At 40.4% G+C, this 14019-nt stretch overlaps 1 protein-coding gene across 1 annotated transcript; it reads right to left on the minus strand.

Annotated features, from left to right (window-relative positions):
- Positions 1 to 7222: 7222 nt before the first annotated feature.
- On the minus strand, positions 7223 to 13421 carry CXCL13 (C-X-C motif chemokine ligand 13). The gene is made up of 4 exons (XM_055297243.2): positions 13293 to 13421; positions 11380 to 11512; positions 8367 to 8447; positions 7223 to 8073 (listed from the first exon to the last, which is right to left on the minus strand). Exons 1-4 carry the CDS (start codon positions 13354 to 13356, stop codon positions 8022 to 8024), a joined length of 330 nt encoding a protein of 109 aa, XP_055153218.1. The 5' UTR covers positions 13357 to 13421; the 3' UTR covers positions 7223 to 8021.
- Between the last annotated feature and the right edge of the window lie 598 nt (positions 13422 to 14019).

The raw sequence follows: 14019 nt of genomic DNA on the forward strand, positions 1-14019 counted from the left end.
CCTGATTTCCTTGTCTGCAATCCGTGGGAGACATTCATCAGGGTCTGACTGAATGGAAAAGGAAGCAGGGAATCCGGCCCAGCGTTAATGTCACCGCCCTCACTGGCCTCTTCAATTTGAACATGGTATTTCTTGCAGTAGCCACCAGAGGGTGCTAAAGAACCTCCTTGAAACGGCTGCAGAGCCCTGTGAGGTTACCAGACGGTTTCCACAAGGCCAGTCCTGGGCTGGTCTTGGGGTTTGTGGGGAGGACAGTTTGTTCAGGAGTGGATGAGGAACAGAAGGGCCCCAAGACCACACGATGTGTCAGAGACAGAGCTGAGGCCCTCGCTGGGACTACCACTCAGAGATAAGCACAAGAATCCGGCCAAAGAGGCATCATTTGGGATCCTTATTCTTCTCGCCCCCTTTTGAGGGCAAAGGGTGTTACTATACTTAAGGATGTTGTCCACTTAATAGAGAGAAAGGGCTAGATCAGAGATTTTCCCCTGGGGCTTCCAGCCCCACTCAAGTTAAGGGATATAAAGAGATATTTATTTGATGTTTAGATTTCAAATGGAGAGGCTGTTAACCAGATTTTTAAAAAAATGCTTGAAAATAGAATTGATTGCCTGCCATAAGATAAGCAATTCTTTTCAATAGTAGAATATGTGATAAAAATACACATCTTTAGCCTTCATTAACTTTTATTAAAAATTATAACAATTCATATTTGGCATAGCCATCAGTTGTACATATAAAGTAATAAATGAGATCATGGTATTTGGAGTCAGTCTGTGGGATTCAAATATCAGAACTGACATTCATTAGCTGGGTGATACTGGACAAATTCATTTACCTCTCTGAACCTTAGTTTCCTCATCTAACCTCTTCTGAATGGATTTGGCCAATGATGGGGGTCGGGGGATGGAAAGCATGAATAGGAAATTGTAAGGTGGGAGGATGTAGAGGTAGAGACACTTAATTTCCTCCAATCCCTGTTCACACTCAGTTCTGGTCATGGCTGATGACTTGCTCGATTTGATAATGAATTTAATAATGTCAGCACTCTCGGATGCACAATAGTAGCTATAAAAATGTGGTTAGGTCCTACTGTCTCCTAGATAATATAGTAAAAAAATTATTTCCGGCTGGGCGCGGTGGCTCACGCCTGTAATCCCAGCACTTTGGGAGGCCTGGGTGAGCGGATCACGAGATCAGGAGATCAAGACCATCCTGGCTAACACGGTGAAATCCCGTCTCTACAAAAAAATACAAAAAAATTAGCAGGGCATGGTGGCGGGCGCCTGTAGTTCCAGCTACTCAGGAGGCTGAGGCAGGAGAATGGCGTGAACCCGGGAGGCAGAGCTTGCAGTGAGCCGAGATCGCGCCACTGCACTCCAGCCTGGGGGACAGAGCAAGACTCCATCTCAAAAAAAAAAAAAAAAAAAATTTCCTAAATATTCCAAACAACTTACATGCTGTTACAGTGCTTAAGCTATTTAATCAGTCCAGATGAGACTTGATGGCATCTTGGCTGACGACTCATTCAATGACTGTGACTCCTGTCAGGCAATCTAGCTTCCAAACTGCAGGTCTACAACAGCCTTCCTTAACGCCATTTCCTCACCTTTCTTCTTCAGGCCTCGGAGTGGCTACTGGTCCCTGAGTGCCTCAATATTCCATTAACCCTGCCCACAATTTTGAAATAGTTTCCTTCATTGCATTCTCTTCAAAGTTCCAGTTATGCATGCCTTCTATTTCCTATTGGTACCCTAAATGATATGGCATATAAGAACTTAATAAATATCAGTCACTTTAAGTTTATGATGTGAATGGATTCATATAGATTTAGCATCTTCCAGCAATATATGCTAGTGTCGTAATGTCATGACATACTTTTAGTGGAGTTTAGCTTGGAGAGCTCAATGTTATATTGAATTTCAGTGACGATTATCAATTAATTCAAACCCACCAGCATGCTCAGATGCACACGATAGTTATAAAAATGTGGTTAGGTCCTACTCTTTCCTAGCCATGTATTCTAGACAATATAGAAAAAAAATTATTTCCTAAATATTTCAAACAAATTACATGCTGTACAAGATGCTTTTCATTTTGCACAAGAGTTGCTTATTGAATATGTGGGACACCATGTGGGTGGCAAAGAAATAAAAGTCTGACTTACTGTCTCCAAGAAATTTTCAACCCAGTTATGAAAACAAGACAAATATGAAAAGTTATTTTCTTGAAGTATCTTAAATGGTAACAAATGAGACAGTTATAAGATATTCATTTATTCACTCATATATTTATCCAAAAAATACTTGAACTCCCACCATGTGCCAGGCCATAATCAATGCTAAGGATCTGAGGGTGAGCAAAACCAAGCACAGTTCTGGCCCTTATGAAGTTAATATCCTAATTGGAGACGGACGACCGATAGTCACACTAACAATGGTATTATTAGTGACTAGGTAAGTGCTTTCAAGGAAAAGAAAGAGTTACATGACAGCTTATCAGAAGGAGATTAACCTAGGCATGGAAGGCTGTCCTGAGGAAGGGACCATTGAGCTTGGAACTGGAAGAAGTGTGACATTGTCAGACTTGCATTTTGAATGGATCACCATAGCTGCTTTATGGAAGGATGTTGGGGGTGGGGGCGGGGGAGGGTAGCTAGTTTTTAAGCTATTTAATCAGTCCAGGTGAGACTTGATGGCATCTTGGTTGGCATAGGGAGGCAGTAAAGATGGAGAGTTGTGTTCAAATTAGGAAGATATTTAGGGAAACGGATCAATGATGTTTTGCTATGGATTGGATACAGAACTGGTGGTGATAGAAAATAAGTTTTGAAACGAGTCCTAGTTTTCCATCTTGCATAATGAAACAAATTGTGCAGCTTTCACAGATGTAGGAAATGCTGGAATTGCACCAGATTGGAATTGGATCATGAATTTTCATCCTTAACATTGAGTTTGAGGTACCTTTGCAAAATCCAAAGTGGAAATATAGCAGAGTCATTTGGATGGAATGGGATAGAGCTCCTTCCCACCCACCCAGAAGGTGGGGGCAAGTAAGACAGATTTCTAATGTAGATACACAGATCTTAAACAAATACATGAAAACTATTCAGCATCATTAGCCATTAAAGAAATACGGATTAGGACCACAAGAGATTAAACACCTACTAAAATGTCTAAAATTTAAAAGACCGATAATACCAAGGGCTGGTGAAGATGTGACGCAACTGGGACTCTCACATATTGCTGATGGGAATGCAAAATGGTACATTTACTTTGGAAAACAGTTTAGCAGCTTCTTATAAATTTAAACATCCACCTGCCACATGACCCAGCATGTCCACTTGTAGGTATTAAATCAAGAGAAACCAAAACATATGTTCCCACAAAGACTTGTAGTAAATGTTAACAGTAGTTTTAATCATAATATCCCCAAACTGGAAACAACTCAAAGGTCCATCAGCTGGTAAATGAATAAACAAGTTGTGGTATATCCATACAATGAAATAATAGTAATAACAAGGAAGAAGCTAGTAATACATTCAACAAGATGATGAATCTCAAAACCATTATGCAAAAAAGCAGCCAGACAAAATGCTGTACCATTTATATGACAGGCTGGAAAAGGCAAAAGTACAGTAACAGGACAGGGGCTGGGGCTGTTTCTGCTAACTCACTGAATTGAACACTTAGACCAGGTCAGTTTTACTGCCTGTAAACTATAACTTAATTAACCTGACCTAAGAAAAGCGAGCTCCCTTGATGACTTTAATATTCTGTGCAGGCTGAACTATGCGTTTCAATTTTAGAACACTGAAATCACCTGGAGGTTTTGGGAGAGGTTTTTTCCAATTTTTTGTATTTTTATTTTTTTTTTTGCCTCAAGTGTTTACTGACATCAACCAAATCTCCAATTCTGTGATTCTCTTACACCAACTGGTATCCAGCAATTCAATTCAGTTACGATACTATCTGTACTTAGTGTAGACCCCACAGGTTAAAAGTTCAGTCCCACAGATGTCAGCGGCATACGGGGTGCCCAGGCTACCCTCCTTTCTGTCCAGCCAACCACAAACTTAAGGGTTCCTAGGTCACCCCCCTCAGGTTTGATAATTTGCTATAATGACTCCCAGAACTCAGGAAAGTACTACTATTTCCAGGGTATTATAAAAGATACAACTCAGGAACAGACAAATGGAAGAGATACACAGGGCAGGGTGAGGAGAGAGGGGCACAGAGCTTCCATGCCTGCTCCAGTGCAGCACTGCACCCCTACCTCGATGTTCTGGAAGTTCTCTGAACCTTATTGTTTAGGGGTTTTTATATCAGCTTTCATTACGTAGGCATGATTAATTAAATCATTGTCCATTGGTAATAAACAATTTCTAGCCCCTTTCCTCTCCCTAGAGGTGGTGCGGAGGGTGGACCAAAAGGTCCAACCCTCTAATCACATGGTTGGTTATTCTGCCTGCCAACCCCCATCCTAAGGCTATCCCAGGGCCTGCCAATAGTCACCTCATTGCCACAAACTCAGATATGGTTAAAAGGGGCTCATTGTGAATAACGAGACATTCGCATCACTTAGGGAATTCCAAGGGTTTTAGGAGCTCTGTACTAGCAACCTAGGACAAAGATCAAATATAGTTATCTCTTGGTATCCTCAGGGGATTGGTTCCAGCCCCTCCCTCAAAACCCCAGTGGACACCAAAATCTGAGAATACCCAAGTCCCTTATATAAAAGAACAGTATTTTCATATGACCTATGCACACTCTGCTGTATACTGTACTTTAAATCATCTTTAAATTACAATATAAATTCTATGTAAATAGTTGTTATGCTGTATTTTTAGAATGTATTTTTTTAATTGTTGTATTGCTATTTTGGTGGATTTTTGTTTTCCCCTCAAAGTGAGGACAAGGCTGAGCCCTTCTGTTGGAGAAGCAGAATCTTTTCTTCCTGGGCCTCTGCTGGTTGTGTGGATGGGTTTGAGCAGCACTATTGATGGGTTTGTTACAGGTCCCCTGCATTCTGCTACTAGGAGATCCCTGTGCTGCTTGGCCTGTGTAGCTCCTTCATTCAGTTTCTCAGCATTGAACATCCTGTTTTGGTCAGCATTACCTTGTATTTTCCATTCAACTCTATTTTACTTTGATTTTTGATTAATTTGTGTGTGTGTGTGTGTGTATAGTCACTTATCACCTGAATACTGCCTTACTGTTTCACAAGTCTTTGTTTTCAGACCCAAACCCACTTAGATCTACAATAGCCTGCCTTTCCTCAGACACTCCAGGAACTGGTTCACAAGTTTCCTGCAACTATGAGTTCAGCTCTCTGTCTCAGATCAGGCTGAACATCCCCAAATCCACTCCGACTTTTGAGGAATGGGTGCCTGTGTGGTAAGAAAAGCGAGTTTAGAAACCCTCACTGGCCCTGCTTTTGTCTCGCTTTCCACATTGGCCCACTGCCTTCACGCCACCCAGCAGCTGCCCAGATCCCCCTGGGATTGGACAACACAGGATAAACGTCTCAATCCAGCAGAAGCCTGAACGTCCTGGAGCTCCCACCCTTCCCCTGACTTTGATTGGCCCTGAAAAGGATGGTGGCCAAACAGGTTGAAGAAAGAAATATGTTTAGGGAAGGGAAAACTTGAGGCAATCTAGTGAAGTGATTAACAGCATTTGCTTAGGAGTCAGATGGCCCTGGGTTTGAATTCTGATTTGTGTTTTGCTAGTTACACGATTTGGGGCAAGTACATGCCTCAGTTTCTACTGATGATACCAACCTCCTATAGAGTCAGCACAGTACAATAGTTAGACACATGGATTCTGGTTCCACACTGGCTGAATTTGAATGCTGGCTTGTCATTTAGTAGCTGCAGCCTCAACCTCCTGGGCTTAAGCAAGCCTCCCTCCTCAACCTCCTGAGTAGCTGGGACTACAGGTGCACACCTCCATGCCCAGCTAGTTTTTATTTCTGTAGAGATGGAGTCTCATGAGCAAATGACTTAACCACTGTGTCCCAAGCGGGGGTGATAACAGTAGATGCTTTATGTGAAATAGTGGTATTTCTTATTTGAGACTTCTGAATATTTGTCTAACTACCAAAGGAGACCAAAATCAAATTGAAGAATGAAGTGATTCCTGATCTGTAAACACTGGAATCTGAAAAACGCTACAAGGCAGGATCTTGATGACATTTTGTCAGGCCTCTATGTGCACGCGTGTGTATTTGTAATTTAAAAGACATTGAATTGTAGACAACAGAAAATATAGTAATTACGGGTGCTTTTAATTTTCTCCCAAGAAAGTATTTAATAACATAAAAATAAATTTAAAAATAAAAAGAAAAGTGAAAGAGGGAGTCCGAGATAGCTTAAAACCTGGGTGAACTGGGAGCAGACCCCCCAAAGCAGTTGGTAAGCAGTAGTGGGGTGGGGTGGGGAGAGGAACACACAGTGGAGCTCAGTGGTGTGGCGGGTAGGATATCCAGGCTGATGCCAGGGGCAGATGGGGACCAGAGTTCAAGTGTCTTCTTTGTCTGCTGGTCAAACTCAATGCAAAACTGTCAAATGAAACATTAGTGACTTTAAGAGTCAATATGACACAGTGAAAATGGGTTTGATAAGTGTTTGAAGTCTGGAGGAAATCATGGTTAGTATGCGGTAGGTAACATTAGGGGGAAGAGGCCCTCACAGCCAAGTATTTCCCATTGTGTTAATGTCAAGAATAACTTCACTCATCCTTTGCCAAATGGTTTTAGATCATCTGTAAAAGGCAAATGAGATACAAAGAAAAATTAACCTCATAAAATCCTACTTTAAGAATCAGAGAATGTCTACATTTGAGTAGATGCTATGTTAAGAATGAATTGCTCACAGCCTGGACAACATGGTGAAACTCCGTCTCTACAAAAAAATACAAAAAGCAGCTTGGTGTGGTGGTGTGTGCCTGTAGTCCCAACTACTGGGGAGCCTGAGGTGGGAGAATTGCTTGAACTCAGGAGGTTGAGGCTGCAGTGAGCTGTGATTGTGCCACTGCACTCTAGCCTGAGCGACATAGTGAGACTCTGTCTCAATAAAGAAGAAGAAGAAAGAAGAAGAAGAAGAAGAAGAAGAAGAAGAAGAAGAAGAAGAAGAAGAAGAAGAAGAAGAAGAAGAAGAAGAAAAGAAGAAGAAGAAGAAGAAGAAGAAGAAGAAGGAAGAAGAAGAAGAAATTGCTCATAATTAAGTAAAATGTTTGCTCAACTTTATTGAATGTCATTAGATTTATAGGAATCATTAAAGAATTTGACACCAGAGTCCGCCCCCCCCCCACCCCCCACAAAAAAAAGTCAGTGAAAGAGATGTGAGTGAAAGAAGTTTGTCAAGGCAAATGTGTGAAAGAATACATGTGTACATCACCCTTTAAATGCTTTTCCTGAGTATTCGATGAAGTCTGGGGATCTTTGAATGCTATTAATCTTAGACAGTAAATTTTATAAAGAAACTCTTTAAAAGTAGGACTTAATTCTCCTCCATAGTGAGTTTTTAGGCAGAGGATATCTACTACGTGGATTCCTTTGCCTCTTGACAGGCTCAAGTTCCATCCGCCTCCCAGGCAGCTTTTTGAGTCTTTCATGGAAGCCTGCTTTTAATATATGCCATAATTTTCTTCTTAATTCAAGCCACATGTTCAAATTCGAGGCTTAAATTCTCATTCCATTGTTTTCTAAGAAAGTTTAAACATTAAACAACAAGTATATAATCAAAATAATCCTGTATTACTTATAACTGAATAACTATTTTCAACGAAACTTTCCTCCCTAATGAATAAGAATGCAATCTCCAAGTGTATATAGGGTGCTGTGAGTGAAGAAGCTTGAGTTTGCCCCATCAGCTTCTGCAAGGTTATTTTTACATATAGTCTCATGCTTATTTGTATGGGGAAGTTCTTTTTCCTGGAAAAGATTTAACTAAGCACAAAACTAAAATCCAGAGCAGGGATAAGGGAAGAATGCAGGTGTTCTTAGTGGAAATATTGGCATCAGGGAATCTTTCTCTTAAACACTGGAACTGGTAGAGTTGAAGAACTTCTTCTGTGAAGCAGAAACAAAAACAAAATTGTCATGTTTAGAGAAACACAAGAAACTGTGGCTTTCCTCTGGAAATACTGGGCAAGGACTGTCATGTATACTGGCTTCTAGTTTGGTTTACTGAGCTGCTGGAATGAGCTACCCCTACTCCATCTGATAAGCAATAATGGTGAAAAACACACATTTATCTTAGGAACTTCTCATAAATTCAAACTAGTCCCTATTTTGACTGCCCAGGAAAGGGAAACTCTTCAGTACAAGTTGGAATCTGAAACCCCTTGTTATGCCTAACTTACTTTCTCAATATTTCCATTATTCTTTGTATCCATTCAGCTTGAGGGTCCACACACACAATTGACTTGTTCTTCTTCCAGACTCTGGGGGAAAATAAAAATTAAATAATTCAGTCTTACATTTTAGTCAATCTTATACTTTTAATAAAGAAAAGAGTTGGGTATGAAAATAATTATTCCTAGATGAAGTGAAATTGGAGCTGGGCAGTTCGGGATCTGGAATAGGTGATTTGTAGCATGGGGTCAGAGGAATAAGAAAACAACCATTTGTGGACCAGTATGTGTGAGCTGGTGGGGTTGAATCCAAAGCTGAGAGGGCCTCACATGTCAGAGGTTAGTGTTTTGTTGATAACTTTACGTGTATTGGAGAACAACCAAATAACTGACTCCAAGATTGGCTCACTTCTAAAGTTATATCACAATATCTTTAAAATGGCTTATCTGTTGCACTGTATTTGGGAGAACAAAATAAGCTATAGAAAACACTCTCTTGAGAACCTGAATTTCACTGAAAAAAAAATTCAGTGCAATTTCACATGGCAGGCATGCTGCAGAGCAGATTGCTTGGAGTGACATCTGCATTTTGTCGAATTACCACTTAGCAAGATTTTTCCTGCTCTAAGATATTAAGCAAGAGCAAAAGTGGCAACAATAATTAATAGCTAATATTTATCAGGTACTTATAACACACCAGGCACTATGCTTGGCAGGTAACATGGATTATTTCAATTAATCTCACAAAAATCCTTTGCTGGAGAAACTATTATTTCCTTACCTTCTGATGATGAACTTAGGCTTAGCGAATTTAAATAACTTGTTCAAGATTGCACAACAAATACATGATACGGCAGGATTCAAATGAAGATTATCTGACTCCAGAGCCCACACTTTTCTTCACTGTTTCTCATGAGCATGACCTGAGTGGTTACCAAGTGCCAGACATAGTGATAAATGCTTTATCTGCAGTGGAAAAGTGAGGTCTCCCAGACAGCAGAAAACTGGGAGACTCTACCCTCTACAGGTGTGAACTCAAACAAAACACAATTTCCCCTTATAGGTCATTTATCTTAGTTATAAAATGACAAACAGCCAGCAGCATGGTAGCTCATGCCTGTAATCCCAGCACTTTGGGAGGCTGAGGTGGGCGGATTGCTTGAGGCCAGGAGTTCGAGACTAGCCTGGGCAACTTAATGAGACCCCATCTCTACAGAAATAATAATAAAAAAACTAACTGGGCATGGTGGTGTGCACCTGTAGTCCCAGCTACTCGGGAGGCTGAGGAGGAAGGCTTGCTTGAACCCAGGAGGTTGAGGCTGCAGTGAGCCATTATTGTGCCACTGCACTCCAGCCTGGGCAGCAGAGTGAGATCCTGTCTCAAAAAACAAACAAAAAAACCCCCAAACACAAAAAAACAAAAACAAACCACAAAATCCCCAAAACAAAAAAGACAGCAAGGATCTATCCATCGAACTCTGAAACTGCACCTTTGCACGTAAATCTTAGAGAAGTCACAGGGCATGGAGAAGTTGGGTTTTCAGACAGACACTTCCAATTGGGTTTCAGAGTTCATGATGGAAAGACAGATTTCTGGTCATCTGGACTCAACGGTATTTTCACCTCTGACTGGCATGAATTTCTCACAACAATTTGAAACTTTCATTTCTGTATCTGGTTAAAATTCAGAAATGCAGAATTTGATGAAAAGCTATAAAATCAGATTTTTGTCATTTCAAAACAAAGTTAAAGCAGAGAAAATTAAGGTGCATTACCTTCCTTGGTTGACAGGCAAGAGACTTGGGTCATGACAGAGGAAACGGAATCAAAAGAAAGGGGTCCCAGTTTTCTAAACAGCCAGGGGAACTGCTCCCAAGTAGTCCATGGCTAGAATTCACATCTCTGAGTTTGATGGCAATAATTGTAGTTTAGTTAGACATTATTGTTAAAGACATTAGTGAAATGCCTTTTTAGTGAAAAATATAATGCCTTTTTAGTGAAAAATTACCATATGTACTTTTGATATCCCGTATTTCAACTGGTCCAAGGCCCCAAGCACTGGTAACAAAATGTGACAAAGAGGAAGTAGCTGCTTACAAACATTGCAAAAATCTAAAGAAGTCCATGAGAAAAGCCACTAATGAACGCCAAGTCAGGGATGCCCTGAGAAAGATGCTGTGCCTAATACTTCAAGGTGTCGCAAAGAAGAGGCTTTAGAATGGGGAAAATGTGAATGGAGTCCTGGCTAATGCACTTTCTTTCTTTCTTTCTTTCTTTCTTTCTTTCTTTCTTTCTTTCTTTCTTTCTTTCTTTCTTTCTTCTTTCTTCTTTCTTTCTTTCTTTCTTTCTTTCTTTCTTTCTTTCCTTTCTTTCTTTCTTCTTTCTTTCTTTTCTTTCCTTTCTTTCTTTCTTTTTTTTTGAGATGGAGTTTCGCTCTTGTTGCCCAGGCTGGAGTGCAATGGCGTGATCTCGGCTCACCGCAACCTCCACCTCCTAGGTTCAAGCGATTCTCCTGCCTCAGCCTCCCAAGTAGCTGGGATTACAGGCATGGGTCACCACACCCGGCTAATTTTGTATTTTTAGTAGAGACGGGGTTTCTCCATGTTGATCAGGCTGGTCTCGAACTCCTGACCTCAGGTGATCTGCCCTTCTCGGCCTCCTAAAGTGCAGGGATTAGATGCGTGAGCCACCACGCCTGGCCGCTAATGCACTTTCTGATCCTTTCTGATGGTGTGTCTCAGGCAGTTAGTTAACCTTCCTAAGCCTCAGACTATAAGGAACAATAGACTTACCTTAATAAAGTGGTTGAATAAATAAAATGAGTATGTGCATGTAAAGCACTTAGCTCAGGGCTGCTGCAAACTAAGTTCTTAATTATTAACAATTTTCATTATTAGTTTGAGAATTTTTAGCAACACTCAAGTAAATCTCTTCGACATTCTTGAGTAAGGCTACTACTGTATGGTAACATTTGATCTGATTTCATTGGGAGAAAGAAATTTATTTTTCTATTGAAACTTACATGATTTCTTTTCTTGGACAACCATTCCCACGGGGCAAGATTTGAATTCGATCAATGAAGCGGCTAGGGATAAAGACTGAGCTCTCTTGGGCACATCTACACCTCAAGTTTGTGTAATAGACCTCCAGAACACCTGTAAACACAGAATCAGTTATTTTAATCCATTGGCATGTAATTCATAACTAGAATTTAATTACTAATCTTTCATACTGTGCATTTGAAGATTTAAAAGTTTCAAGTCAATGCTTCCACCCATATGTCTTTAGTTTGTATATTTCTGCTTGTCTTGGCTTGAGTATTTTCAAATGTTTCCTACCAAAACTTTAAAAATAAAGTTAGCTTTTAGGCCGGGCAGAGTGGCTTACACCTGTAATCCCAGCACTTTGGAAGGCCAAGGTGGGAGGACTGGTTGAACCCAGGAGTTTGAGACCAGCCTGGGCAACAAACGGAGACCCCATCTCAAAAAGCAAACAAACAAAGCAAAAAGAAAACAAAACAAAAATTAGCTTTCAAAAAAACACAGCACTTTTTGAAATTTGTGATAGTGTTATATTTGTACTCAGGTGATAGTCCACATAATAAAATTTGAGAACAGCCTCTGTAGGGGCTTACAACTCAGTTATAATTAATGCAATATAAAACCAATGGATTATCTTCACTCCCAACACATAAAAACCGAAGACATGACCTGGCTCTAGAGTCCTGGGAGCAATAACATGCTGGAACAGAGTTTTCTCTATCAGACTGCCTGCCGTCCCCCCCTTTCCTCTCAGAAAATGTCACAAACGTTTTTGTTTAATATGTTGGTCCTCTGTCTGGGTTGCAAATCATTACAAAACAAAAGGCAATCATAAAAATTCAAAATTCTTTTTATTTAACAAAAGCAATTAATGCTGGATGGGTACCATTAGTACCCATCTCATGAATTTTAATGGGATCTAATGAAATCTAAGAAAAAGACATTTATCAGATCTTTTCTATCCATCCTACTACTGTGCTTGACATACATTTATAAATAAAAAGGCTCAACTCTCAAGGTGTGTACAAGTTAGTAGGGGAAACAAGCAAACAAAAACTAAAATACCACAGAAGGTTGTATTACGCTCAAAATCGAACGTGCATACTGAGAACAGAAGATGTACTAAGAGCTACCTCTGCCGGGAGCCATGGGAAAGCCCCATGGAGAATGCAAGAAATTAGGGTTTTGAAGAGTGAAAATAACATGTAAAGCAAAATTAAAACTGGGGGAGAAACCTCTGTGTTTTAAGAACAAAAATTTGGTCTTCTAAATCTGAACAGAAGGCTTCTTTCTGCACATGTATCCATTCCTTCAGCCACATAAAAACTTACTACTTCAACTGGATATTTATCTATTGACACAAAGATAGCTGCCCCACTTAGACATGGAAGTCTGCTTCTTTGCAGAATGTGTATAAATACCCCTGGTGTACTGACAGTGGTGTACTTGGTGTCAGATCTAACCATTTGAAATTACATGAAGCATGTTCACTGCAAGAGACCAGTAGAGGTCAATAATCTTTAAACCCTATATAGGGTTGGGTCAGAGTGGGTAACATTGAGAGGCAGAACAAAGAAGAGCTACATGTAAAGAATTATTTACAGCAGGAGCTGAATCTGAAAAAGGCCGGGAATATACAAGCCTAATATAATTCGCATGAATATTGGACTTCTGGTATCTCTTTTTTCTATAAATAAAAATCTTGACAATATAAATACTTCTAGGTTTGAAGAGTTAACTTCCTAAACACCTTACTTTGAGAAATCTAGAAGGAACACAGCAGTTTTTTCCCCCTTTAGTCAGACTTCCCTGCGGTTTTTAATTGAAAGAAAATTGAAGTGGTTAAAGACTATTTCTGTTCAACAAACAGTGAAACGTAAGTGAAAGTCCTCACCTTGGACTGGAGAGAGGCTGCTGACCAGCAGCATGAGAAGCAGAGATGTCGAGATGAACTTCATTCTGTCTGGAGGTAGAGTTCAGACTTGAGCTCTGAGTCCAGGCTGTGGATTTGCAGTACCAGAGACTCCTATTTATTTATACCAGTAAGGGCCCTCCCACTGCCTTTGTCTCCAGTAGGTCAGCTGCATCATCAGTTTTAAAAGCCCCCAAATATTGCTGAGCTTGCTTTTTTAAAACTTCTCTTGCAAACTTTATACATTTGTTTCAGAGCACTATAATAAAATATTTCTTGCAAACGTGGACTATAAGTGCCAGAGACGCCGGAGAAATCTGAGGGTGGGGAGAAAGGAAAATCTATCAGCTTGGAAGCTCTGAAGCACTGTCTTTAGTAGCGCTATTGGTGATGGTGGCTTTGATTGCTTCTCTCGGTGCAGGTTGAGCCAGGTTTCTCAGTGGCATTAGACATATACTCCATGACGCTGGGGACTCCGTCGAGCACATCACATCCCTAGCATGGTGGAAGGGATTCCGGCCTTTGGTAGGTGCTCAGTAAATACTTGCACAGCAAATGACTGTCTCTTTATATACAGATCCTAACGCTGATTATGCTATTGATTTTTCCTACCAGTCTTTTCCATCTCTTATTTTACTATCTGGAATATATGATTACTTATATAATCTGACCATCATGGAATTCTTAGAAGGGGGCAGTAGGCGTCCCC

The sequence above is a fragment of the Symphalangus syndactylus genome, chromosome 10 (genome assembly GCF_028878055.3).
Source record: "Symphalangus syndactylus isolate Jambi chromosome 10, NHGRI_mSymSyn1-v2.1_pri, whole genome shotgun sequence".
NCBI lineage: Eukaryota > Metazoa > Chordata > Mammalia > Primates > Hylobatidae > Symphalangus > Symphalangus syndactylus.